General features: G+C 45.6%; 2 protein-coding genes across 8 annotated transcripts; one reads left to right on the top strand and one right to left on the bottom strand.

The window, feature by feature from the left end:
* Positions 1-5,311: 5,311 nt before the first annotated feature.
* LOC103189938 (calcitonin gene-related peptide type 1 receptor-like) lies at positions 5,312-18,190 on the bottom strand. Of its 2 annotated transcripts, XM_007910511.2 has the most exons (14): positions 17,757-18,190; positions 17,518-17,646; positions 12,831-12,914; positions 12,083-12,221; positions 11,539-11,649; positions 10,763-10,875; positions 10,539-10,630; positions 9,805-9,931; positions 8,902-9,055; positions 8,634-8,694; positions 8,290-8,356; positions 7,528-7,746; positions 6,580-6,621; positions 5,312-6,174 (listed from the first exon to the last, which is right to left on the bottom strand). In XM_007910511.2, exons 3-14 carry the CDS (start codon positions 12,891-12,893, stop codon positions 5,929-5,931), a joined length of 1,434 nt encoding a protein of 477 aa, XP_007908702.1. In that variant the 5' UTR covers positions 12,894-12,914; positions 17,518-17,646; positions 17,757-18,190; the 3' UTR covers positions 5,312-5,928. The 2 variants fall into 2 exon arrangements, with proteins under 2 accessions (XP_007908702.1, XP_007908703.1); XM_007910512.2 differs by lacking the exon at positions 17,518-17,646.
* An 828-nt stretch (positions 18,191-19,018) lies between these two features.
* LOC103189939 (PTB domain-containing engulfment adapter protein 1) lies at positions 19,019-26,642 on the top strand. Of its 6 annotated transcripts, none has more exons than XM_007910516.2 (13): positions 19,391-19,423; positions 19,620-19,720; positions 20,654-20,711; positions 21,263-21,306; positions 22,374-22,445; positions 22,618-22,683; positions 23,101-23,196; positions 23,994-24,131; positions 24,413-24,529; positions 24,905-24,979; positions 25,329-25,362; positions 26,072-26,149; positions 26,263-26,328. In XM_007910516.2, the coding sequence occupies exons 3-12, from the start codon at positions 20,693-20,695 to the stop codon at positions 26,134-26,136; spliced, it is 726 nt and encodes a 241-aa protein (XP_007908707.1). In that variant the 5' UTR covers positions 19,391-19,423; positions 19,620-19,720; positions 20,654-20,692; the 3' UTR covers positions 26,137-26,149; positions 26,263-26,328. The 6 variants fall into 6 exon arrangements, with proteins under 6 accessions (XP_007908705.1, XP_007908708.1, XP_007908704.1 ...); XM_007910515.2 differs by having other exon boundaries at positions 19,393-19,423; positions 25,326-25,362; XM_007910514.2 differs by lacking the exons at positions 19,391-19,423; positions 25,329-25,362 and adding an exon at positions 19,019-19,114 and having other exon boundaries at positions 26,263-26,642.
* Positions 26,643-27,346: the final 704 nt, after the last annotated feature.

Below are 27,346 nucleotides of genomic sequence, written 5' to 3'. Positions count from 1 at the left end.
TTAAATGAGTCGGTTTGCGGGGTGTGGCGGGGCTCATCCTCACATGGTCCCCCCTCGCCCTCTGCTGGACAAGGGGGGATGGGATCATGGCTGGAGCCAGGGCTGGGGCAGTGGTGAGAGGGAGGTGGTGGGGGGGGGGTGGGGTGGGTGGGCAATGGTGTGAGGGAGGTCGGGGCGGGGTGGAGCAGTGAGCACTTTGAGACATCTCAATAATGTGATAAGGCATTATATTAAATGCAAGGATTAGTATTGTTTCTGCGCCAGTTTTTAAAAAATCAGAAAAAGTATAGTTTTATTTTTTATTATCTCCATCCCTTCCTGTCCTCTCTCACTTTTCTCCTTTCTTTCTCACTCTCTAACCCTCTATGAATTAATTGCCAGGTCGGGCAACCTAATATATAACACTATGAGTGTCCTCTCTGATCTCTGTACTGTCTCCTCTAACCTCCTCAGCCTCCCTACCTTTGGGCTCTGCTCCCAGTCTCGGCGTGCACTTTTGGCTGTCACCACGATCCATGCCACTTCCTCCCTAATCGCCCTCACTCCTACTCCCCACCTTTTGCTTCTCCCACTTAAACCTTCCCTCCCACCTTCTCTACAACCCCCCACCCCCCAAACCCCTCCACCCACAACCTCCCCCGTCACTACTCCAATCCGCATTGGCCTCCAAAATGTCCGCTCCCTCTCTAGCAAAGCTCTCACATTCCATACCACCTCGTCCTGGTTGAGCACATAAATATTCTTGGGCTCACGGAAACCTGGTGACCCCACCCCCCCGATGAAAGCCTCCCCCACCAGCTACACCTTCCGTCACAATCCCTGCCTCAACCAACACAGTGGCCTAGTGGTCGTCATCCCTTTTAAAAGCTATTATCAAATCTGCTTCCACCACCCAGTGCATCCAGATGGTAACAACTTTTTGGGGAAAAACAATTCTCATCTCCCCTATTTTTTGTTGCCAATTATCATAAATCTGTGTCCTCTGGTTACCGACCCACCTGTCTAGGAAACAATGTCTTCTTACTTGCTCTATCAAAACCCCTCATAGTCTTGAACAGCTTCATTAAATGTCCCATTAAGAAGCGGGAACAACATTTTGGAAACTGTTGAACTAGCTACAGATGAAATTAAAAAATCACATCCCTGTCTTTTTACCAATATATGTGACCATTGGACAAATAGCAAAACAAACTTCAATCCTGAATTTCGAATTTGAATTTAAAAATGCAAGGATTATTAATCTAAAACTCACTTTGATGAGGAGCTTGTCAGTGAACACTGACCTGTGATTTTCACAGGTTGGCTCATGTGGAGCATTAAACACCGGCATAGACCAATTTGGCTGAATGGCCTTTTTTGTGCTGTATATTCTAATCTATTCACTGCTCTCCCTATCTCACTATAATTCTTTTATTAGATGTTCAGCAGCTCTTTATAAATGACAGCACTGACCACTTCCTGAACAGCCTTGAGCAGGAGACAGCTCCACAGCAGCCACATCCGATTGTCAAGTTCCTCACTTGAGGACCAGGGCAGCCGAGAGTCGGACAATAATTGGAGATCTCTGGTGAGCTGTGGGAGTGAGTGTCTGGCCTGCAGTGACTGTGCTACACACAACCATGGTCAAACACGGCTCCAATGCCACCTACAGCACCATTCTCTGCTGGTTATTGCTGCTGTGGGTCACACTGAGAGATGGTAAGTCTGTCTTTACTCTGTGACATGGTGTCCTCACAGTGAATGGGTACATGTGTCTGTGGGAGACAACATTGGGAGCAGAGTCAGACAGAGTGTGTGGAGGGTTACTGTGATGATATTTTAGTGAGGAGGGTTTGGGGGGGTGGGGGGGATTGTGATGATATCTCACAGGTTGAGCTGCAGAATCTGAGGTAAACGCTGTGATGATGACATGTTTCTCTGTTACTTTTCCAGCTCTGGGACAATCCGGTGGGAATGGGCACCTGGTGAACGGGATTCTGGGAGAGTTGGTGAAATTACCGGGAATTGTACCGGAAGCAGAGCCTCAGAGTGTTACCTGGTATTTTACAAACCGAGTTGGGGAAACGACTGTAGCGTGTGATAAACTGATAAATAACCCAGTGGCATGTTACTTTGGTGCGAGAGACAGATTCACATTAAACACCAGCGATTATTCCCTGGAAATACAGAGTGTGGGGAAGGGAGACTGGGGTAGGTATGACCTGACTGTGATATCAACAACAGGAAATGTGAGCAACCAAGTGGTGGAGTTACACGTTTTGGTGAGTAAATGAACTTCCGCAGGGGCTGGGGGGGGGGAGGGGGAGGGAGGCTGGAAGCCCAGTTGCTGAGTCTGGTTGTGATGATTATCTTGATACAGAGTGAGTGTCACAGCCAACAATCCAGGTGAACAGTACCAACTCCACTGGGTTGTGTAACGTGACCCTGAGCTGCTCAGTGGAGAGGGGCAGTGAGGTGATTTACACCTGGGGGACAGGAGGAGGTGAGGTTGTGAGAGACGGAAACCCCTCACACCCAGTGACACACCGAGGGAGGAGGCTGCACCTGTCCTTGGATCTTCCCACTATCAATACAGTGTATAACTGTACAGTGAGGAACCCAGTCAGTGAGGAGACTGAGAGCATTGACCTGGCCACACACTGTCCCACGATGAAAGGTGTCTAAACCATTCCTTCCAGTTGTAATTTGTTTCATTCAACCTCTACATTTCAGCTACTGATAGAGCAACACTTAAAACATAACATTAATATTTTGATTGTACCAAATCTGGCTAATCTGCTCCCAATCTTTATACACCTCTCTATAAACCCCAGAATCCTGTTTGCCCTTTTAACAACCATTTCCACCTGTAATCCCACTTTTAATGAGCATCTATTTATTTCATATTCATGTTTATCCTGAGATCCTTGTTCCTCCACCTTATTGAGGATTGTGATGTTCAGGGTATAATTCCTCTCCACGTTCTTTCCTCCCAACATACATTCACTTCACTTGTTCCCATGTGTTTTTTCTTTACCTTAATCACGCCAGCTTCTAGTTTATAACGTGGAAACCATCTAATTGCAGTTTCAGATGGAGAACCCGGAATTCTCGCTCCATTAGTCATCCTGGGGATACGAGCTGTGGTGTTTGTGGCTTCTCTGCTGACAGTAGTGACTGGGATAAGTCTGTGCTCGAAGACAACAGCTACAGGTACTGATAGCAACGTCCACTTTAGTTTATAACAATTCATTCTGTTTTCAGCAACAAAAAAGGTGGTAACAGTGAACCGCAAAGCTGGTGGTGTGGCTGTGTTGGTAGCCATATAGCCTCTGAACCAGGTGGTTACTTTCTCCGCACACAGTCACTACGCGTCAAAAACAATACTCTGAAATGCTTTAAGACAACCTCCAGATGTGTCGGCTCAGGCAGGAATACCCTCAACCCTGAGTCAGCAGGTTGTGGCTTCAAGCCCCATGTCGGGACTTTGAATAATAATAATCTTTGCATTTGATATAGCGCCTTAAGTGTTAGAGACCGCATGTCTCTACCCGAAAATACAAGGAACTTTTTTCTGATGTCCAAGCCAACAATTCCCCAAATAGAATGAAACCCTCACTTCAAGGCTGCTTGTGGGACATTTCTGTGCACATCTGTACAGTTACATTTGCCTACAATTACTTTCAATACATTTACAGTAAATCCTATGAAGAACTTTGAAATGTGAAAGGCACTAATCCAAATACAAGCTTCTTTTTAATCTGAAACACAAGGGTTGTAGGTGTTATTGTGGTTTCAAAACTCATGTCAAGACTTTGAGCCTGAAGGAATCACTAGAAAAGGTGTGTGAACGTTGGTCATCGCTGTCTGTTGTTGTTCTTTACACAGGTTTGAAACGTTCTGTCCCCGATAAGAAGCCACCAGCAGAACAACATGGTCTCCAAAGCGTCTATGAGAATGTTGGCGACGAGATCACGAGTGCTTTAGAGGGAGAGAGTGGGGAGGGGAAAGGGGTGTGACTCATTCTGAAGGGTTGTTCTTGTGGAATATCCCCAAAGAATCCTGTACATTCCAGTTGTCCCCAGGTTCGCCAATGGAATCAGAGTAAAATCATTACAACAATAACAACTTGTGTTTATATTCCGCTTTCCTGAAGTGTGACAATATCCTTGCACTTCTGATCCCTGCATGGGACTGAGCGCTTTATCACATCATCAAGACGTCTCAAAGCGCTTCACAAGAATCCTGTAGATTGCAGTGAGTGAATGCAGGAGCTAATTTGCGAACAGCAATGTGCCACAAACAGCCACAGAGTGAGGGACCCAGCTCAATGCAGAACCCTTCACTATCCAACACTTTAAGTCATTTTCCCGACTTGTAAGACACTATGTAAATGCAGTTTACATTGTTGGCCAGGACACCGGGAGAAACTCCTTTCTCTTTCCAAATACTGTCACATGATCTTTAACATCCACCTGAACAGGCAGACGGGACTCAGTTAAACATTTCATCTGAAGGACAACAGCTGCAGCAACATGGAACACCCCCAACGCTGCAGTGGAACATTCTACGTCCTGTCGTGGGAACCCACAGCCTGGTGACTGAGAGTCGAGAGCGCGACCACTGAGCCAGGCTGGCACTCTTTAACAATTGTAATGTGGATCCAAATGACCAAAAATGTAGATTATGAGGCAGTCGCTGTGACCAAAGTCAGTTTTCAGATAAATGAAACTATTTGATATTCCTGATAATTATAGCAAATGTGTGAAGCTTGTGAAGGTGATGTCAGGGTTTCAAACACCCAGTGACATTTGGTGCCAACGTAACTACCACAAGTTGCTTCCAGGTTTTTGTTTTGTTGCTTCATTGTTTATTTCATAAAGGCTTTGGGATTAAAATTAAACAATTATACTTTGGTCTGGACTCACCTGATTTTCCCGTCTCTTCATAAATTGATTAATATCCCACCACAAGTTCCTGACTCCGATGTCAGCTCAGTACTAAAAGGAGCAAGGATTTACAGTGTGTCTTGTGAAGTGCTTTGGGATGTTCTCCCGATGTGAAAGACAGGTATTATTGAACTATTGTCTTGTCAATTTAGTGGCTTTCTCGTAAAACACTAGAGAAGACAAACATAATAATCCTTGCACTTAATACAGCACATTTCACCTCAGAAAGACATCTCATCTCAGAAAGACATCTCAAAATATTTCACACACTGTAAATCCTTGTTTCTCAAAGTATTCCTTCAAGACCCTCCTACCTTCCCACCCGCCATCCCTCCTGATCCCAACCACCAGCTCGGGTGTGGATCCCTGACTGTCCAGCACGCTGGGAGGTCCCCTTGATGTGAAAGTTGCTATACAAATGTCATTTGTTTTTGATGTTGCAGTTCCGGTCACCGCAATGCAAAAAGGATATCGCAGCAATTTGTAGGAAACAGGCAAGGCAAACAACATGACTGAGGGGATGGAGTGACCTAACTATGAGGCGTGATTTGGTAAACTGGGTTTGTTCACATTAGAGAAGGTTGTGGGGTGATACGATTACATTCTTTAAGATTTAAAGGGAATAGATGACATAGACCATAAGCTATTTTTTGTTGCACTGAATAGTAGACCCAGAGGACACGGCCTGTGATTGAATGGCGGGGGGTGGGGGGTGAATACAGAACAAATCTGCAGAAACACCACTTCAGTGAGAAAGTAGTAAATGTATAGAACAGGCTCCCTAGAGAGACGGTATTGATTCAAGAATAAATTAGATAATTTCATCTCGGGATACAAAATATAGTATCGAACATGACATGCGACTGCCAGGATGGTAGAAAGTGAACTGGATAGTCCTTTCGCACAGCAAATTCTTATATTCTTATTTTGTCATTTTTCTTTTTGTGACAATCTTAAATTTTCCTCTTAACGTTGTGATGATTTTCTTTCTAGCAGAAATCTACAAACAGGATTTGTGGCTCTGGGCTTTCTTACTGAGCTGAGCCTCAGGCTGTGCAGCGTTCCCAGATTCGGAGGCCGTGTAAGCTTCAGGCAGGCTTCTGCCATTCCTGTGCTTGTCGTCGGGATGTGGGAGCATTAAACGAGGGAATTCTGAGGTGGTGTTGAAATTCGAGTGAGTGGGCTCAGTATTCAGCCCACATTGCACCTTATACTGGATCCATTGTCTCTGTACAGCAAACTGCACCTGAGGAAACCACAGAACCAGAGCACGTTATCTTTGACACTAGAGATGGAAAAGAGAGTGGAGTTGACCAAAGGCATAGTCAAAGAGTAGAGTGTTCAGGATGGGCAAAGAGGTCATGATGGAGGGATTAAGGTTAAGGCATGGAGTTCCAGAGATTCGAGGCATAGAGTCTGAATGTACGCCCGTCAATGGTGGAACAGAGGAGAGATGTGCAGAAGCTAGTGGCTAAGGCAGCAGGTGGTGAAGTGGGGTGTGAGCAGATTGTAGAGGTAGGAAGGTGCCAGGCATGAGGTGATTTGAAAGTGAGACTGAGACTCTTGAAATCGATCTGTTCTGCAACAGGGAGCCACTGGAGCCAGTCCGAGACACCTCTGAGCACATTGAACACAATAAGCACAGACTCACCTTTCCATTGAAAAAGCAGAATATCATTGCAACAAGGAAGCCCTTAAGGAAGGAAAGTTTAACATAGTTATAATAATAATCCTTGCATTTGATATAGCGCTTTTCACGTCAGGAGTACGTCCCAAAGCGCTTCACAGAATATACTGTAAAGTGAATTGACTGTATATTTGTGGGCGAACGCGGCAGCCAATTGCGCACAGCAATGTCCCACAAACAGTTGTAGATTGAAAATGACCAATTTATTATTGTTCTTTGGAGGGATTATTATTAGGCTCTGTGTGGAGTAAGGAAACTTGCCCGAGGTTTCGCCCTGTGTCTGGTAACACAACATGTAGCAATAATATTATTGAGAGGTGCCACAGTGACCCCTGACCTCTTTTTCTTTGACTAGCAGAGTGTTCAACACATGCAGAAATGCCAGAAACCCATCACAATGCTTAAGTGTATCCAAATTAGACACATGTATGTTTGGCACATACATATAGAAATTTTCCCGTGTCTGGGATGCAATGCTTGCCTTGCTTACCGAATTTCATAGTTTATTTGACGTAGTTTGGCAAGAAGCAAGTTTGAGGACCACTGAGTGTGTGTTAGGGTATTGCTGGAGTTTAACTAAAACAGATTAATTTGCCACTGTCTGCAAAGCTTCCCAATATATGTCCAAACAGAACCATAGAAATTTATGACACAAAAGAAGGCCATCTCCCTCAAGGACCTCTCAGTCCCACTGATGTGTCCTTTCCCCAGATCACTGTGGCTTTTAAGTTTTTTGTCTGGTTCCCTCTTGTAGGCCAACATGCATTCTGCCTCAACTACATCACCTCACATAACATTTCATATCCCATCTACTTTGTGTGTGAAAACAATTCTGCAAATCTCTCTATCTGAATAGATGAACATGTGTTCACAATCTTGGGCTCCAGGTAACACTTTGCTGCTGATGCTCACCTGGTAATGCTCACAGGTGATCATTATGTACTCAAAGATCTCACTGCTCAAAGGACCTTTGGGTTTCAGAGGAAGGAGCACAACCTGGATTCCCAGAAGTGGCACAAGAATCAATGTGGCACGCACCGCTTTCATGTAGGATTTTGTCTGCACCTGATAGGTAACTTTCAGCTTGGTGAACAGCACACGCACAATGTTCAACAAGAAGAACAGATTGACCTGGAGGAAAAAACAGTGAAAGCATCAAGACTTGGTAGAGACTATGCAATGAGCAATCAGATCCACAGCTTGTTCTTACACAGCTGAAGGGGTGCTGTGCTCAGTATCACACCTTAACATAGAGCTACGTTTAAAGGCCTTTGGGTCATTTTCTTCAGGCAGATAAAGCAGGGATCCTGAGAAGGGACCGAGTGTGAAGCTGATCAATGGCGGAGTGTTTCTTGTTGTTTTGAGCATATTTGCTGCAGTTCAGTCTGCGATCCTCAGCCCAGTAATCAATGTTTCACACCCACACACCTACCCACCTACACACCTACCCACCCACACCTACCTGCACCTTACACACCTTACCCACCCACACCGTACACATCACACAGCAATCAATTCCAGACACTGATAATCTTTGATGTGATGTACCTACTCCTGACCTCTCCCAGATTTCTTCTATGGAAGGAACCTCCCATCCTGGGAGTGACAATGACCCATAAGGTGGCCACTCATTGCGATGGCAATCATTGCAGAGACTATAAATCACTGACTCACCACCATTGCTGCACAGATGGGCCCGTGAATAACAAAAATGAGTGGAGTCTCGACATTGAACCAGCAGCTGGAGAAAATGAAGTACATGATCAGTATCTGACACCACCGAAACACCCTGACCCCGTCCCAACCACCAGACCACCCCACCCGCCCACCCTCACCATCCTGCCCACGCCCCCACCCACTAGTACCCCATTCCGCCCCACCACCATACACCCCCGCCACCACCGCTCTGCTCCACACCCGCTTCCTGATCCCACCCCCCCCCCCAATGGCCTCAAGCAGCAAGAGTTTGCCACCACTGTCCAACATAAACACAGGAGAGAGAACAAGGAGCCTTGAACCTGTCATTGAAGTACAGACTCCTGGCGATGGCGTATATCATGGCAGGGATGAGGGGGAACCCTGAAACAATAAACAATCAATGTTTATATAGAAAGGTTTCCACATTGGAGATCGTCAACACAAGGACATAGGTAGTGACTATGCCAGAGAGGCTGTACAATGGTAACCCAGAAATCACCACCTTCAGATAGAACACATCTGAGTGTAACACCTCCACCCTTCCCCACCCTCCCACTCAGGATATAACTAACCAAAGTGTGTACCTACCCCATCCCAGGATGTAATACCAAACTAACTTCTGCTCCTCCACAAAGACAGATGTGATGATGAGTGTGTGCAGATAGATCCCTTCACACAGCATCCAGAAGTAATTACAGCCAATCAAGTACAAGTGAAGAAACTGCACCACTTTACATTCAACCTGTGGAGGAAGAGAGACACGTATTATATGGCTATGTGGACAATTGTGCCAGAGGCCTGAACAGTGGCAACGTGATGTCTCTTTCACCATTGTTTCTCGTGTTCAAGAATATAAAATGATGCTGAGCATTTGTTGAAACTTAAGCTGATCAGCAATCATTGAAGATTTCTAAAAGGCAGCTTATTGCTCGACCAACCTGACAGAATTCTATGAAGAAACAATAGAGGAGAAAGGAAACGTTGAGAATGTGGTTTATATGGATTTTCAAAAAGTATTTAATAAAGTGCCACGAGGGGATTATTTGCAAAGATTCTGACACCAAGGGATTTGGGGAAAGTTTGCATGGCCCACATCCAGCCCAAGATCATTTCCAACTTATTATCTCAAGATCTTCCTCTCTGACCATGCCTTTGATCAACTTCCCTCACCTCTTGGTCCCCATTCCTCCTGAATCTCCCCAGCTCGGGTGCAAGCCCTCAACTGTCTTGCATACCAATTACACAGCATCTTGGGAAGTCCTCAGATTCTATAAATATAAACGCTATAAATGTAATTTGTTATTATTGTTGTAATTCACTGAACAGCCACTTGGTGCCTCTCCTCCAACATTCATTTTCTCCATCTTTGCTGCTGGACCAGTTGTTTATGGAATAGCCCACACTTTCCCCGGCGAGTGGGAACCATGTGGACTGGATCAGGAATCACAAACCTGAGATTTGTAACAAGAGGAAAATCGCAGGCGAACTTACAGAATTCAAGTCTTGCAGCTGTGGGTAGTAAGCGATGGCTGACAAGTGTCCGAGATTGACCCCAGCACACAGGGTGTAGGACAGGAACAAGTTCTTGTGGAGAGAGACTCTCTGGCAGCTGAGGGTCCTGGAATAAGCAATGTGTGTTTGAGCCGAGCGCAGAGCTTTGTTCTTCTGAATGCAGAAAATACGTCATGAAGTCAATGGATAGGGGAGGATTGTGCTGGGGGGAGCTATGTTTAAAATGGTACAACGGTGGGTAAGGAGTTTTCATTCCACATCCAGTGATGCCATTTTGTGAAGCTAAGTGGACAAAATCCACTGGGAGAAAGAATTAACTTAGCATCAATCATAGGCTACATCCCAACCGAAAGTGGGGGGGGAGTTTTCCTGACTTGAGAAACTCTGAAAAGGAATAGTAAACCAAAAATAACTGATGTAAAGCTAAAATTATCTTTACAAATGGCTGCGTTTTCAGCCGTCGTCCCAACGTGAAAGGCTCTATATGAATGGCATCTCCAGCTTAAAAAAATGGAATGTAACTGGAGATAAAGCTTTGTCAGTTTAAACCACATCACTTCCCATCACAGGACATAATTCATCATCAGATAACTGTCATTTGAGAGTAATGAAGGGAAGTGGGGAAAACTGACATTATACACCCAATAAGCTGATAATTCTTGTTTCTATTTGTGTTCTCATACTCAGCATAAAGAATGTGACACAGAACTGACCTGCAGTGGAAGAAAATAGCCAAGGCCACCAACAGGGAGACGATGGAAAGGCTGTTTCCTATAATTATTATATAATACAGGTTCCAGATTTTCTGCAAGAAAAGAAGACAACGATGCTAAGAGGAAGCAGCTATCATCCATTACCCACACAACCAGCCCCACCCATGGACCCCAAACTCAGCCCCCCCGGACCCTGTATTACACCAAGGAGCCACATCTCTCACCTGATCATAGTCCTCATTCAAGGTTGAGCACCGGGTGTAGTTGCTCCAGGTCCGGTCGCTGATCGGGTGTCGGAACCAATGACCATCCGCATTACAAATCTTTGTTACTTCCTCTACATATTAGATGGCAGAGCAGTCATTACAGTGTAAAAGTGTTGCCCACATATGGGGGTGGGTTATCCATGTGAATAGTGGGATGGGTGTGGGGTGTGGGGGAGTTGTGTGTGGGGGAGGGGTATGTGTGGGAGGGTGTACATATGTAGCTGTGTGTGTATATATGGAGGAGAGTCTGTGGGGAAGGATGCATTTGTGTGAGCGGGTGTGTGTGTGGGGGACAGTGTATTTGTGGAGGGTATGTAAGTGCAGGAGTGGAGTGTGCGGGAGAGGGTGGTGTGTGGGAATGGCTCTTACATTCTCTATCCCTCTGCCAGATCACCTTAACTTCCCTGGGACTGGACAAGTTTCTAGCCAAACCATCATTACTGAGGTCATACTCAGCCTCTTGCGCTCTCCGACCACGGTGTTCATTCAATCTCACTGCACTGACATAGATGGTAATGTTGAGTTCTCAAATTGAACTCAATAGTCAAAATGAAGTCTAATTAGATTTCTCTGAATAATGTCCTTCCTTTTACATTCAAGACACATTGTATAAGGTCCACAGCTCTCTAAAGCTTAATGGTTGCTCTATTCAGCTGTATGTACTCTTTGCTCAACGCCCCATCCCAATGCTTCCATTTCAGAAAGGATTCTTATGGTCAGGCTGGTGGATTTACCATTAGGATTGAAGTCTTGAAAATAATCTGGACAGTGTTGCACGGAGATCGAGGCTGCTGGAGAATCATCCCAACACAACCAGCCATCCCAGGTACGTTTACAATACGAGTCTGTGAACAGAGCCAGGGACAAACTCGATACAACAGTACATGCTACGACTGCCTGTGCACAGTTTAAATGTGTATATTCTGTGTGCTTACATTCTGTATGTATGTTCTGCATGCTATATGTTTTGTATGTTATTTCTGCATGCAAATCTACCATATGCATATATTCCTTTGCAAACACTCAGCGTACATTCATTATGCTTGTGTACATTCAATGTGCACATGCTCTGCCTGCGTAAGTTCTGCGTGCATACATCTGTGTGTTGTCTGTTCTGTGAACAAATGTTCTGCATGCATATATTCTCTTGCTTGTATGCTCCCAGCATGTACACATTCTGCATGAGTACATTCTATGTGCATATGTTTGCTTACGGATGTTGTGCATATGTATGTTTTGTATGTGTACATTCCACGTGCATATGCTGCACAGGCAGACCATCTCTGGTGGTGGGCTCATCCCTCAGCATCTTCAGGTAACACTCGTACTGAGCTGCGATGATCTTCCCCCTCGAGATGCTCAGGAATTCAACTGAGTGTCCATCAGGTGGTGGTTCTGTTATGTCAACTGGATTGGCCTACCAGAATGAAGGAAACCGATTAATTCTAAGCTCTCGTGCTTCACTTACACACAACAACCCCGTCCTCCCACCTGCCATACCGAATCCATGGTGTCCTATAGAGTTGTGATTAGAGCACTCGCCTTCAGAAAAATAATAATTTTGTCACCCAATTGACTGTTTATGGGACACTACTGTGCACAATTAGCTGCTGTGTTTCACCCCAAAATACACAATTAATTCACGTTACAGTATAATTCTGTAAAGCGCATTGAGAAGTCTCGAAGATGTGATAAGGCGCAATATCAAATGCAAGGATTATTATTATTATTTGCTTTGTGTTCAATAGAAGCATAGAAATAGTCAAGAAAAACAACAAATTACATTTGTATAGTCCCCAAGAGAATGCAGTCGATGCTGGGCTGGATCGGGCTCGGGACATGAAGCTGCTCAGTGTTCATTGAGTGAAGGGACCAGTTAGGTTGGTAACATTATAGGAGGTCACAGAGGGTGTAGCTGAGAGACAACAATCAGTTCATGGTGAGGGGCCTTTGCTGTGATCAGGAATCTCTGGAAACATCTGCCCACTGCTGAGACATCTGTTAGATGTTATTAATGGATTCTCACCTGTGTCAGTGCCACAGATATCAGCAGCCAGACTGTCAGGCTTTCTCCCAGACAATGAGTCATTCCTGTCTGCACTGGTCACAGCTGTTGAGGGAAGGACTGAATTATTACTGAAATATAGTTGTACTTTAGGACTCCAAATACCAAGCCTTCCATATAGCGCATAGTACACAATGTCACTCCCCTTTTCAACTCCTTGACCTGGGCATTGAATCTCTCTACACTCCCAGCTCAGCAACAGAATGGATTAGAGGCAAAGATGTTTTTTGGTCATCTGGATGTCTGACACATGAGGAACTTATCGCAACCTGCACCTAACACTCTCCAGAATTAGATAGATAGAGGGCATCCCTCCAGGGAGAGAATGATCATTCTATTCCGGACACAAAGACATTTCCATCTATAGGTAGCAGACATGTGGAAATTTCAATCTGGTTTGGATATTCTTAAAGCACAGAGGATGGGTTTTTGCTGATCTGACTGACCAAAAAATATGAGGTCTGTTGTCCAGGACTGTGATAGAAACACACTTTTGTTTTTAAATGGTGTTCCTGGATCTTTAACGTGCACCTGAACAACCAGTGGAACGTTTGATTACCATCTCATCCGAAGGTTGGTGCCTCTGACTGCAGTACTGCTCCTCACAGGACTGCTCTGAAGCATCAGCCTGGTCTGTTAACTCAAAATCCTGATGTGGAGTTTGGGCCCACAAACTTCTCATCCAAACAAGAACAGGTGTGAGTTAGAGACACTGAAGGTCAGAGGTGAGAGCATCAACAATCCAATGAGAGCCCATTCTATGGATCCACTTGACACACAGCCAAGTCAAGCTTTGTGGCAATGACTAATGTGCCAGTGCTGTCCTGATACCATGCTACACTAGTGGTGCAGACAGGCCAGACACCACACAATGGTTTCCTCAACCACCTAAACTACCTATGAATAGTGTATTGTTATAATAAATCCCAATGGTCCCATCAAAGACACAGTCTTCTGTTGAGTTAAATTTAGACCCTGAGCAGAGTTCTGCACAGAGACTGCCATGGACAACCACTTCCTCAGGAATTCGGCACATTTCCCAGCAACTACAAGAGGAACTGCTTCATATTGTTCAACACAAGGCTTATTCTGTTGCTAATTCTGACATGATGAATCTGTTCTCTACCAGAAATGTGTTTGTCCAGTTGACGCATGTCAGTGCTGGAAAATTGGACACTTTTCCTTATGCTTCAAACTATACAAAACTCTCCAAGACACTATCCGCATGAAGGCAACAACAACAACTTATGTAGCGCCCTCCACGTAAGGTAGAGTCTCAGAGCACTTGACAGTGGTGGAGCCTGACTCCAAGCTGGGGGTGGGGTTGGGGGAGAGGTGGCAAAATGTTTTTTAAAAATAAATGCGAGTTGATGTTGAGCTCACAGTCTCCACCAACATACAGCGCAGTGTGGGGGAGAGCACTGTCTTGTTGGAGGTGCAATTGTTCAGATGAAACATTAACCTGGGGTCATCGCCAACAATCTCCTGAATAAAATTGGTCATTCATTGCAAGGCCTTTTTCACGTACAATATACACAGTCAATCTACTTCATGTTGGAAAGCTCATATACATATGGAAAATAAGGACATTTTAGCAAACTCCCCCTTCCCTCTCCCTTTGAAACATTGTTCTCCAGGCACACCAATGTGAGGGTTGTTATTATTATGTACAGCATCTATGTTGGATTCTGAGTCCCAAACAGCAGCTGGCAGCACATTCATCTGAGTCATATTCATCCAAGCTCCTCATAATCAAAAGCATCTTTTCCAGAGGAAATGTTCCCAGGCCTTTGTGCCACAAGATTAGCTCAATCAGCTCCTCACAGTGAGTTTCCGTTCAGAATAACAGTAAAACTAGGCAGGTCCCTAAGGTCTTTGTCCAGATATCAGATCTTACATCTCACTGTCAAATACAAAGAACTGGCAATGACGACAGACTGAAAAAGATTCTCGTTCTCACTTCCATATAATACTAATAATATACCTCAAGTCTCACCCCGCCTCCTCTGCAACCTCCTCGAGAGCACCATCCTGCTTCAAGTTCTTGCCCTATGGGCCCCACAGGAGTAGCGTTTGCCTTGCGGGGCCCTCATGGTTTCAGGCCCCTACATTTTGCCCCACTCTCTGGGACCCCTGGAATCCCCCTGAGTCACCGCCTCCCTTCCCTTGTTTAAGTTCCAACTTAAGATTCACCCCTTTGGCTATGTTTTCAGTCATCTTTCTGCCCCCCCTTCAGCTCTCACCCCCAACACAGGTACCCAGCCAGCATTGTAAAGCACTTTGAGATATCCTTCTGAAAGATGATATATAAATATAAATAATATCTTTAATGTTCACTTGCACAGGCAGAATGGATGGCCTGGAGTCCTGTAGCGTAGGGGTTTGCACACTTGCCTCGCAAGCGAGAGGACCTGGGTTTGATTCCTGGGCAGAGCAAAACCTTAGGCAAGTTTCTGTACTCCACGTACACGACTCTGTTTACCTAGCAGTAAGTAGGAACCCAGTTGTTAGTTAATTAGCAGATCGCTTTCTGGGGTTAATAATCAGTCCAAAAAAATTATAATATATTTAGTCACTCAATCCACAACTGTTGTGAGATACTGCTTTACGCAATTGGCTGCCGCGTTTTGCCACAAAATATATAGTCAATCCACTCTACAATACATTCTGTGAATGTTCTGAGGCATCTCAACAACGTGATAAGGCGTTGTATCAAATTGCAAGGATTATTATTATTATTATTGATGTCTCATCCAAAGGGCTGCATCTCTGACAACACAGCAAGAGAGCATCAGCCTAGACTTTGACGTGGGTCTTAAACCCACAACCTTGTGATCCAGAGATGAGAGTGTGACCAGTTGAGCTGGAAATTACCCTTATTGTCATAGAGATGAGCAGCATGGATTCACTTAGATGATGTAAGTATGAAGATAAGTTTATTAGAATGTGTGAGTTTGAGAACATAGGAACAAGAGAAGAGTTGACTGACCTCAGTAACAGCAAGAAAAGAAGGAGCACATAAAGCTGCAAAATTCAGGAAACAGTCCAAGATATGGAGAATAAAGAGTTTATCAGACTTATGCATGCCAGATGTTTCCTCTTTGCTGTTTCTGTTCCTCTTGCTTAATGCAGATGATTAGAATCTGGATTTTTAGTTTTGTGAACATTTCATTATAACATTGGAGCAACTCAATATGGAGCTAAAAACAGCTGCAGCGTTAACTGACTTTCTGTGCCATGTGCAGAGGCAATTCCTGGCGAGTAAATACTGTAACTTGTTTTCACAATCTGACAAATGTTCTCTGAGTTTGCCTTCATTGTCTTGAATAGGGCTTTTAGTTCAGAGGTAAGGACATGGAGTAGGTGGGGGGTGTGCAACATCTAGCTGAGCAGAGAGGGTAAGCAGGGTAGAAAGAGGGTACAAGGAGGTTGGAGAGATAAGGAGATACCAGGGAGAGGGTGTTAGGTGTGAGTGAGGACCTTTTAATCGATCAACTGGTGATAGGAAGCCAGTGGAGACTGGAGAGGACTGGAGTGGTGGATGGAAGGAAATTGGTGGTGGTGAAGAACAAGCTGGATAGAGAAGGAGATAGGGGAAGGAGTTTCACATTAAATCCAGCCAAGATCAGGATGCGTATTTGGAGCCTGAGGAGAAGAGATGAACATTGAGAGGAGTAAAGATCAGAGTGAAATACACAATCCAGACACAGGATCTGAGGTTCAGAAGCCATTGAACGGGAGTTTAGTGTCAACACTGAGAAGCCAAGACCCAGTGGCACTGAGTGTGGAGGCTGATAATGTGTCTCAGAGCTAGGCTAGGACTGGAGCTGAGGCTGCGGCTAGGGTTGGAACATGGAATTTTACAGCTTGTTTATTAAATATGTATACAAGTCTGGATGATATGAACAATTTTAGTCTCATGTGGAAGCAGGGAAATCGTTGGGTGTTTTTTTCCATAAAACTCACAGCTCCAGAGGCAGACACACACACATTGACACACAGACATGCACACACAGAGAACCGAGCTGACACAGCCTCCCCCCACCCCCAGAGACACACACGGGCAGATAAATGTACTTCATATAGGAAATAAGAATAGGAAACAAGTACTCCATGGATGGGACAGAACTTAACAAGTGGGAAGGAAAGAGATGGAGGGGTGCTAGTTGATTCAACCCCTCTTGATGTCAAAACAGTGTGAGGTAGCAATAAAGAAGGCAAACAGGACGATGGGCTATATTGCTAAATCATTTGAGTTCAATCCTGCCCAGTTCTGGTCACCCTGACATAAGGGGCTGCTCTCTCCAGGAGCAATGCAGAGCAATGAGGATGATCCCCAGTGCCTGAGGAATTAGCTGTGAGTAACGATTAGATAAGCTCAAGCTCTTCAGTCTTAGAGAAGGCGACTGAGAATGGACCTCACAGACCTACCAGGGCGATTCTAATTCTGTTCGCAACCCTGTCTCACGCTCCACAAAAAGCACAACATTTATATAACACGGGGTCGGTTAAATATATAAAATGTCTAAAATAGACAAAATGTCTAAACAGTAATTGCCCTTACATTTGATACAGCGCCCTATCACGTCGTGGAGATATTATCAAAACCCTTCACAGAATATACTGTAAAGTGAATATTCCTACTTACTGTGGAGTAAGGAAATTCGCCGAAGGTTTCTCCCCGTCTGGGAATCCAACCCCAGTCCTTGGCTTACGAGGCAGCGCTGGAACCAATTCCCTCTTATGTCGCTTCCTTCTTATTTATCGAGTATTTTGCCTGAACAAAAATGTCCTTATTGTTTCAAATGTCTATAGTAGTGTATAAATGTCTATAATATAAACACGTGTAATATATAGAAACAGAATCATATAAAACTTGCAACTTACAGAATAGAAAGTATGAGTTCACACTCACTCCTCCTCTGCTCTCTCCTGTTCTCTCTCTCTCTCTCTCTCTCTGCAGCTTTATATCTTTCTCCCCCTTTTCCAGCTCAGAACTGGCACTTTTCCTGTTTCGTCACCGAGCTTTTCCTCTGCCTTTTCCTGGGCTTTGCTCTCAGCTGAGGATTTCTTTTTTCCTCTTTGCTGGTTCCCTTTTATTGTAAATTGGGGCCCGGGTTATGCTGTGATCAGACACTTTAGATCAGCGTGGTTCGACTGGCGGCCCGCGGGCCGCATGTGGCCCAGCGGGTGATTTTATCCGGCCCGAGACCATTTCGTCTCTTACCGACCGCGGTGGTTAGCATCCGCCGGCTCCTGCCACTGCAGACAGGGATGGCCGCGCGGCTGATGGGGAGAGAGAGGGTTTGAGGGCAGGGGGAGAGCAGAGATTGAGGGAGAGGGGGAGAGAGTGTGGGGGAAATGGGGAGAGAAAGATACAGAGAGAGAGAGGGTGGGGGGAATTGAGAGGATGATTGAGAGAGAGTCTGAAAGGGGATAGAGAGTGTATGTGGGGGAGGGGCGGAGTGAGAGAGTAATGTGAGAGGGAGAGAGTGCGTGAGAGAGGAGAGAGGGGTGGGGGGGGGGGAAGAGTGTTTGAGAGAGGGGAGGCGGAGTGTGAGAGGGAAGAGAGAACTCCCACTTTTCACCCTCTCCATTCCCCCTCTGTTTGTGCTGCATCCTCATCATTGTAAAGCTCTGAAGTGTTATTCTGAGTGAAGACTGTCTCTGTGTGAATGTCTATGTGTCTCTGTGTGAATGTCTGTGTGTGAGTGTCTCTGTGTGAGTGTCTGTGTGTCTCTGTGTGAGTGTCTGTGTGAGTGTCTGTGTGAGTGTCTGTGTGAGTGTCTCTGTGTGAGTGTCTGTGTGTCTCTGTGTGAGTGTCTGTGTGAGTGTCTCTGTGTGAGTGTCTGTGTGTTTCTGTGTGAGTGTCTGTGTGTCTCTGTGTGAGTGTTTGTGTGAGTGTCTCTGTGTGAGTGTCTGTGTGTTTCTGTGTGAGTGTCTGCTGTAAATGCCAGATGTGATGATATCACTATCTCTCTGCTCTGTCACACAGCGACATGACATCACTGTATACAGTTGACAGCTGTACAGGTCATTGAGTGTGAAGGTGTGAGCCAGACAGCCTTGTGATCTGTGTAAGGAGTTCCAAAGTATGTTATGCTTGTGTTGTTATGTCATCTATGTTTTATTTTTATGACGCTGCTCACAAGTCAGACCAGCTCTCGTTTGCAGCTCATCTCCTGACAAAAAACATGTCTCAGTTGCAATGGCAATTCCTTGGCTCAAACATCAGAAAGGCACATGTGAGTTAAGACTGTCTCTGACAACAAAAGTGGAGTCATGGTGTGTACCCCAATCCCAGAGCTGGGAAAGTAATAATAATAAGTACTAGCGTTGTGTGAGTGTGGCAATGTGCAAGATTGAGAGTGAAGCATCTGCTGCTCCCAATGCTCTGCTGCACTTTGTACTTCTGATAAAGAGGAGGAAATGAACAGAGAGAATCAGCCTTTGCTATCCCCAGGTTATTTGCTGATCTCTCCGTACAGAATACAGCTGAGCAGAGGCTGTTACTATAGAGACCCTAATGTCTGCTGGACTGGATTAGTTCCCAGGTGGATATAAAAACTGTGGAAATAATGTGTCAACACACTAACTGAATATATTACAAATTTCCCTCCCCCCACCACCACCCAATTCTGCACCATTTAATGGGTTAAGTTATGAAGGACTCAAGTGATCTTTGACATTGATTAATAGGGAGGTTGGGTAAGTAATGAGTCACCCAGTAACCGTGTCTTATTCCAGCAGGTACTGCTCTGAGGTGGGAGGTGTCGATCTATCCTGGAAACCTACCCAAAGGAGAAGGGAATCGATCCCTTGTGAAGTGAGGGAACAACTCCAGTTCACTGGTAAGTGTAGGATTTTAGTGGGATTTCGGTGCTCGCAGTGGGGGGTTGATCCATGGTTGAGGCGGAATGTGGGAGGGAGCTTTGAGGGGAGAAAGCTCAGGTGTGTGGGGGAGCTCTAAGTGAGACCCACATCACCTGTGGGGTCACGGGCTGGTTGTTTGTTTGGTGAAAATGTCAGGTGTGTAAAATGTAAGCACTCGCCTCACAAGCGAGAGACCTGGGTTTGATTCCCGGGCAGGGCGAAACACTGGGCAAGTTTCCTTACTCCACACGCCTCTGTTTACCAGCAGTAAGTAGGAACCCAGTTGTTAATCGATTGGCGGATTGCTTTTTCGGGGGTAATAATTCCTAAAAAAAATTGATGAGTCAATACAACTGCTGTGGGACACTGCTATGCACAATTGGCTGCTACGTTTTGCCCACAAAGTATAGTTAATTCAGTTTACAGTATATCCTGTGAAGCGCTTTGAGACATCTCGAAGATGTGATAAGGCTATATCAAACGTAAGGATATAAGATATCTTGTCTTAAAGAGATTAGTGCAGAGAATCCAGAAAAAGGGGGGAAAATGTACCTTACCCTATGCCCTGCCCCCACATACACAAGTTCAGTTCCCAACACAAACTCCCTCCACCACACACATACACACATCCTGCCCCTCCAAGTTACTGATCTCAGTCCCACTTTGTGCTGAGTCTCTGATCTACAACTGGGCCCAATGTCCTGATCTAGAAAAGGAAATATCAATCAGTTTCCCACAGACCCAATGGGGAGATAATCTCCCAGACAAGGCGAATGGCATTGTGTGAGGAGACATTGGGTGAGGAGATGTTGTTCAGGATGTCGTCACCTCCAGGAGAGCGAAAATATTTCAAAACTATTAGTAAAGAACATGCCAAACTCACCTGATCTTTGACCTTTCTTCCTTAAAAGGTCTGGCTGCTTGTCCTCTCCGGTCATCACAACTTCAACATGGATGCCTACTCGCAATGTAAGTGAAGCTGAACAGCTGGGACATTCATGACAGCAAATGTATCTGGTCCAAGTCAGCAACAATCAAGTGATGTGATTACCGTATCATTTGATTAATTGTTAAAATAGAAAGAGAGAAAAACCCAGTGGAATGGAAAAGTGTGAATTTTACAGAGATTTATGATTGGGTCGGCCGGGTACCAGGCTTACAAATCTCCACCAGACTGAGATTTCCATCTATTCCAGCCAGACATGTCTGCAACGGAGTGAATCTGCTTATTAAACTCTGGATTTCAGAACACTCGGTTCCCCCCAACCCCTTGGCTCCTCCCGGCATGGCAGACACCCCCCCCAACTCCATCACACACCAGCCTCCACCGCAAGCCAAAGGCCTCCACGCATGGCCGCCCCCACACCTGCACCCTCCCCAGACACCTATCCCGATCCCTCCTCCCACCTGTAGCCCCTCCTCTCCCAACTTTTCCTCCCCTTCCCCACCTGTCCCATCTCAGCGTAGTGAGAAAGTCTGGGCCAATAGCTCTGGGATAACTTTTATTTCTTTTGTTTCAGTTTATTCCAAATCTTCTGAGGATTACATCAGCTTCTCAGTCCAGGTGAGACTCTGGCTTCTCCCCAACTGCAACAGGGTGTCACTTCCTCTTCCTTCCCTGTGTGCAAAGGATGGAGGGAGGGACTGGGTGATATATTTGGGAGGAAGAAGAGAGAAAATGTAACATTTTAAAAGAGAAGCAGAGGGTAGAGTTAATGTGTATCAATCCCTTAATGGTGGGAAGGCAGGCAGCTTAGCAAAGCTGCAAAGAATGTTAGTGAGATCCTCGGTTTTGTAAATAAAATATAAAACCAAAGAGGTGGTACTCAGTCTGTATAGACCAGTTAGCCTGACCATAATAATGTAGTCAATCATCAGACAGGAAGTGTAAGGTTATTTGTGTAAAAACAGCCAATCTCATCGACTTTTTTGAGGAAGCAACAGCCCAAATTTACTGTGGGAAACCATTTGATGTTGGATTTCTAGACTTCCAAAAGACATGTGACAAAGTACCTCATTAAGGACTCCTTCACAGACTGAGGTCACTGCGTATCAAGGGTAAGATGTCGTCAGCCGGACTCGTTTGGTAGCGCCCTCGTCTCAGAGTCAGAAGGTTGAGTTCAAGCCCCACATGGGAACTTGAACTCATGTCGTCTCAGCCGACATTCCAATGCAGTGCTAGCTCCATTCCATCGTCAGAGATGCCATCCTTCAGATGAGACATTAAATCGAGGCGTTAAATCTGCCTTTATAGGTGGATGTCAAAGATCCCATGGCACTACTCGAAAAGAAGAGAATTTCTCCTGATCTTGGTCAATAATCTCCCAAATTGTATATATTAATGACTTGGATTTACAGCCAGTGTGAGATAGTTGCATTACTACTTGCTTTAGTCATTACTGTGAAACTGTAATGGGGACAGTGACTTACTGTGAGACTGTAATGGGGAAAGTGAGATACTTGAGACTGTAATGAGGACAGTGAGTTACTGTGAGACTGTAAAGAGGACAGTGAGTTACTGTGAGACTGTAATAATAACAACAATAATAATCCTTGCAATGGGGACAGTGAGTTACTGTGAGATTGTAATGAGGACCGTTGGGAATGACTCTGTGCTGATTTGTATTGCAGTTTCTCGGTTGCACTGTGGTGGAGGACCCCAGCTCATCAGAAGCGGTCAGCCAGGCTGTACGAGTGCTGAAGGTAGAGATAAACACCCACAATCACAGTCCATTCATTAATTTATTAAATTTGTTTAAAAATATGTTGTGAATTAGCTGCTGATCCTGAATGTGGGCTGAGGTCGGGGTCGTGTGAGGAGGTGTGAGCGTGAGTTGGTGCACAGCAGGTGAATGCCGTTCTATCTCTGTTCCAGTTGAGCTCTTTATCCGATTCTCTGATGCTGCAAACTCGAATCGCCAAAGTGCGGGGACGGCTTCCGGTGAGTGACACGAAGAGACTGGTCACATGGCCAATCCTTACCCGCACACCGTAAACATGCTTCAGTGTAAAGTAAGTGTGATCAGGCACATCAGGTGTAATTGATGACAAGTTTAAACGGGCCTATAGCCACTGGCACTAAGCTCAAATCCAAGCCAGACAATAATAATCCTTGCATTTGATATAGCATCTTATCACTTCATCGAGATGTCTCGAGATGTTTGATGCTGTTCCCAGACCAGGCACTGATACAGCTCAAAAACATGCAATGAAACACCAGAAAGAGAGTCAATCACAGGCTCTTCCATCAACGATTGAATTCCACCTTCACAGCCTGTACTCTGTGTCTCCTTCACACAAGGGTTAGGGTTAAGGCAGAAGCCAGTGTCTCTGTCTCACTTGGATATTCTTCCCACAGGGGATAAAAATCAGGAACAAGGAGAAGTCCGGCGCCCCCTCGGTGGAGCTGCAGGTTTCTCTCCATGCACTCAGTGTCCTAGACTCGATATCAAAGGTACGTACTCCACAGTCGCTGAGCTGTCTCAGCAACATCTCGTGAGGTTGCTGTCGAATGACAGGAAGGAATCGTGACTAATCTGGGCAACTTTGGGGTGGAGATAGGCATAGGAAATACATGTTCTCCGTTAGCAGGATATAACTTACAGGGGCTCACCAGTAAGGTCACAGGGAGAATCTGGCACCTGCCTTTAGCCAAATAATCCTTGTGTTTGGTGTGGTACCTTTCATAGCAGGAAGACGTGCGTCATAGGATTTACTGTCAAGTGTAGTGACTGTGTATTTGTAGGTGAAATGTGGCACTCAATTGCACACAGCAATATCCCACAAATAGCCACAAAGCGAATGACCAATTTTATTTAGCGCTGTGCTGGTCAGGACACCAGGAGAAATTTTCTTCATGGGATTTTTAAGGTGCACCAAACAAACCCCCAGCACTGAAATGTCATCTTAGACTATGTGAGTTCAAATCCTGACCTCAAATCCAATGACCTTTTGAGGTGAGAGTGCTACCAACTGAAACACTCAAACCTCTGGAACTCCCTGCCTTGATCCCTCCATCTAGTCCCCTGTTTATTTATCTTTAAATACCACATTGAGACTTATCTCTTTGAGCATGCCTAAGGTCACCTGCCCCTTCTACTTCCTTGATGTCCTGAATGAAGGTCGTTATAAATGCAAGTTGTTGCGTAGCTTGCATTTAGTCTGCATTTGTCCCGCGTTTAATGTTTTGTGAAGTGCTATGGTCCTCTGATGTCTCAGTGTAATCCTGTCTGAACCATTTCTGTTGAGCAGGAAGTCTTATACAACAGTCCCATTGGCCTCGTCTCCTCTTGCACTTTGGATGAACTTGATAAAAGCCTATTTAGCTACGTGGCACTGGAGCACGAGTCCGGACGGCACATGTGCTACGTTTTCCAGGGTGGGAAACATGTGAGTGGTGCTGAGAGGGAGCGACGTCCAGGGCAGCAGAGAGTGACACAGAGTAGGAAATCACAGCCTCCATCACTGCTCTGTCCTGAGCTCAGTCGAGAGCATCTGGAACGTGTGAAGGGGGTGGTGGTGTGAGGGAGGGGGTGTGTGAGGGGGGTGTATGCGGGGAGTGTGTGAGGGAGGGGATGTGTGTGAGGTGGGGTGTGAGTGGGGGAGGGGTGTGGGGGGTGGTGTGAGGGGGTGTGTGTGAGGGATGGAGATGCACATGTGCTGTGTTGCAGGTTGACGAGGTGACTGAGACGATCGGGGAGGCTTTCAGTGCTGCTCACACTCAAATGCTCCGCGCTCCATTGGCCGGCAGTGACACAGGGAGAAAAATCAATTATCTTCAGAAAATGGTAGGATGGAGGGAGGGGGCGGAGGGAGAAGGTGAGGGGGGGGGGTGAAAGCGTGGGAGGGTGGGCAAGCAAGTGTTGGGTGGGGGGAGGAAATAGTGGTAACGATCAAGTCTGATTTGAACTAGACGAGTGTGGACCCACTGTGCCGGTTCTTCGAAAAGAGCCTCCAATTCAATCCCACTCCCCCACGCTCTCCCCATAGCCTGGCAAGGTCCACTATGTCCAAAGCAGCAGGGAGGTCAGCAGAAATGTAACGTTGATTTGCATGGACTGCCTGTTGGGAGCAGCAGCCAGTAACTGGGCATTATTGTTAGTCATTAATCATTTATTAGTCATTACTCATCAGGTATTAATTATTGCTGGTAACATTCACAGAACCGGATTCTGGCAACTGAAAACGAAGAGTTAAAGAGACGGGTTTCGGAGCTGGAACAGAAACTCTCCAACAACGTATGCCTTGGGGGTGGGGTGCCTCGGGGTTATGGAGGCAGGGCCTGCGGGCCGAGGGAGGGACCTGGAAGGGTGGGGCGGGAGCCTGGCAGGTTGGGGCGGGTGGGGGCCTGTGGGTTGGGGGGAAATCTGGGGTGGGGGCCGGTGGTGGGGGAGCGGGCTAAAAGCAGGGCCTAGGGCTGGCGGCCCGGAACTCAGGTGGAGCAGCAATATGACAGAATGCAGATACCCTGCTTGTTGTGGTGCACAGCACAGTGAGGGGCTGTTTCTAGGCTCATGCTCTGTGCCTGAGGTTGACTTCTCTGTTGATATTGGGGTAATTTTACTTGATTAATTTTGTTCTCAGAAGCTGCCGGCCAACCTCCTGGGGCTCCAGTTATCAGGCAAGTTGCTTATCATGAAATTGTCAAGGTTCCCAGATCACAGCTCATCACAGGGGAGCATATACATGGTCAGGTCTATCCATCTGCCCCCAGCGAGGGGGATATTCCAGTCCCCCCCCCACCCTTAGCGAGGGGGATATAAGCTTATAGCATTATTGCCTGTGAGGTACAAGCTTATTGTTTCTCTGTCCCCGTCCGCTTCTCAAAAATTCTACCCTGTCTGACCCCAAGATACTTTATAAATGCTACTTTTTTGATCAAGACCCATGTCGGGATTTTGAGCTCAGGAGTTTAGGCCGAGACTCTAATATGTGCTGGGAGTCACTGCATTGCTGAAGGTCTCATCATTCAGACAGATATAGGAGTTTGAAGGGATCTGGGCATAGGGTCTGGGATTGAATGAACATCTTTCTCTGAGAGGCAGAAATCGTTGGGCTGAATGGCCTCCTTCTGCGCTGTAAATTTCAGTTTCTAGGATAACAATTTCCCAGATAAAGTTCTCTATCTGGAGATCTGCTGGGCAACATGGCTGTATGTGAGACATTGCTATGTGACAATTGGCTACCGTATTCACCTATAAAATAGACAGTCGCTTTACTGTGCTGTGCACCACAACTCAAAATGGTCTTTATTACTACATTCACTCCCATTGATGGGTGGTGGGTATGTGAGTGAGGAAAGCTGCTGATTTACGTGTCTGATGTTGCAGAAGGAGACAACGACAGACTTTTCAGTCCAGAAACAGGCAAATTTTCCTCTGACATCACCATCTAATCCGGACACTCAGGTAATCACATCAATGACTAGGAATAATATTTGTGTCTATCCCAGGACATGGAGCTATCTCGATATTGTGCTTCATTGGGTCCCACATACTAATCTCAGTCTCTTCTGTTTCAGGTGCTGAGTCTCATCACCAGGCTCCATGGTGAATATTATTTGATCAGATTTTAACGTTTTGAAATCAGCATTCCCCCAATTCCTGTTAGAGCAGCCACCTGAGTCCCCAAATTCTGCCTCTCTGATCCCCCAAATGTTTCACGTGTGAGTGGGACTCGTATCTCACACATGCTTCACATGTGTAAATGAAGAACCCTAGCGTGTCTAATCGTTACTCATAGCTGTTTCTTATAACACTGGGATCATCCTCGTTGCTCTGCTCTGCCTTTAAGGCCTCACGCTACGGTGGCCAGAGTTGTGTGCAGTACTCATGGTGTGGTCTGACTAGACCATTGTACAGCCTAAAAATGACATCTATAAACTGAATTGATTTAGCAATATAGCCAGCATCCTGTTTGCCTTATTTATTACTGCATCACACTGTTTTGACAACTAACTATTTGACAAAGAATCAACTAACGCTCTTGATCTGGTGATTACCCGGAGCCTCAACGTCTCGGACATCAACGTCATCGACAAACATCTCGGACCATCACCCTTAACTCCTCCATCCCTCTTCCCGTGCTATACAAACATAGTTTGTTGTTGTTTTATTTGAAACCTGAGTTTTGCTTTAAAACATCCCTTTGCTTTGCAATCATGGTTATGTAGGATTATTCCATTAGAGGGCAGTCGTGCCCTGTGCAACAAAGAGAGTAAGCGCAACAGATCCAGTCTCAGGCTGCCCACAATCAGAGCAAAGACACAAACAACCCTTCGTGAAAGTTCCACCAACATTTATATCTTATACAATACCCTTCTTTCCCCAAACTCTCTAATCATCTCCCTCTCTGACTGCTCTAACTCTCCGCCCCTGATATATCAGCAAAGAGTTTTTCAACTTAAATCTTTCAAGCCCTGTGCCCGTGATAATATCACCTTGCAAACTTGCTCCGAATGACAAGAAGCTTCTCCTCACAGCTCTATCCTTGCATCTCTGGTATCCTCATGAACAGAGTGTGGGACTTTTGCTGCATACAAATTGGCTGTTACAAAATACAGTCACATTTTACAGAAGAACTCTGTGAAGCACTTTGGGACATTT

This window comes from Callorhinchus milii, unplaced genomic scaffold (genome assembly GCF_018977255.1).
Source record: "Callorhinchus milii isolate IMCB2004 unplaced genomic scaffold, IMCB_Cmil_1.0 Scaffold27, whole genome shotgun sequence".
NCBI lineage: Eukaryota > Metazoa > Chordata > Chondrichthyes > Chimaeriformes > Callorhinchidae > Callorhinchus > Callorhinchus milii.
This window is presented reverse-complemented; position numbering and strand designations above follow the sequence as displayed.

Excerpts from the sequence above, each read along its gene's own strand:
- LOC103189939 (XM_007910514.2), top strand. Across the intron at positions 22,446-22,617 it reads AGGCTGTACGAGTGCTGAAG|TTGAGCTCTTTATCCGATTC; the intron begins GTAGAGATAAAC and ends TCTCTGTTCCAG. Across the intron at positions 24,132-24,412 it reads TTTTCCAGGGTGGGAAACAT|GTTGACGAGGTGACTGAGAC; the intron begins GTGAGTGGTGCT and ends GCTGTGTTGCAG.
- LOC103189938 (XM_007910511.2), bottom strand. The coding sequence starts at position 12,893 with ATGACTCATTGTCTGGGAGAAAGCCTGACAGTCTGGCTGCTGATATCT. Across the intron at positions 11,650-12,082 it reads TGAGCCCACCACCAGAGATG|ACTCGTATTGTAAACGTACC; the intron begins GTCTGCCTGTGC and ends CTCTGTTCACAG. Across the intron at positions 7,747-8,289 it reads CCATCTGTGCAGCAATGGTG|GTCAATCTGTTCTTCTTGTT; the intron begins GTGAGTCAGTGA and ends TTTTTCCTCCAG.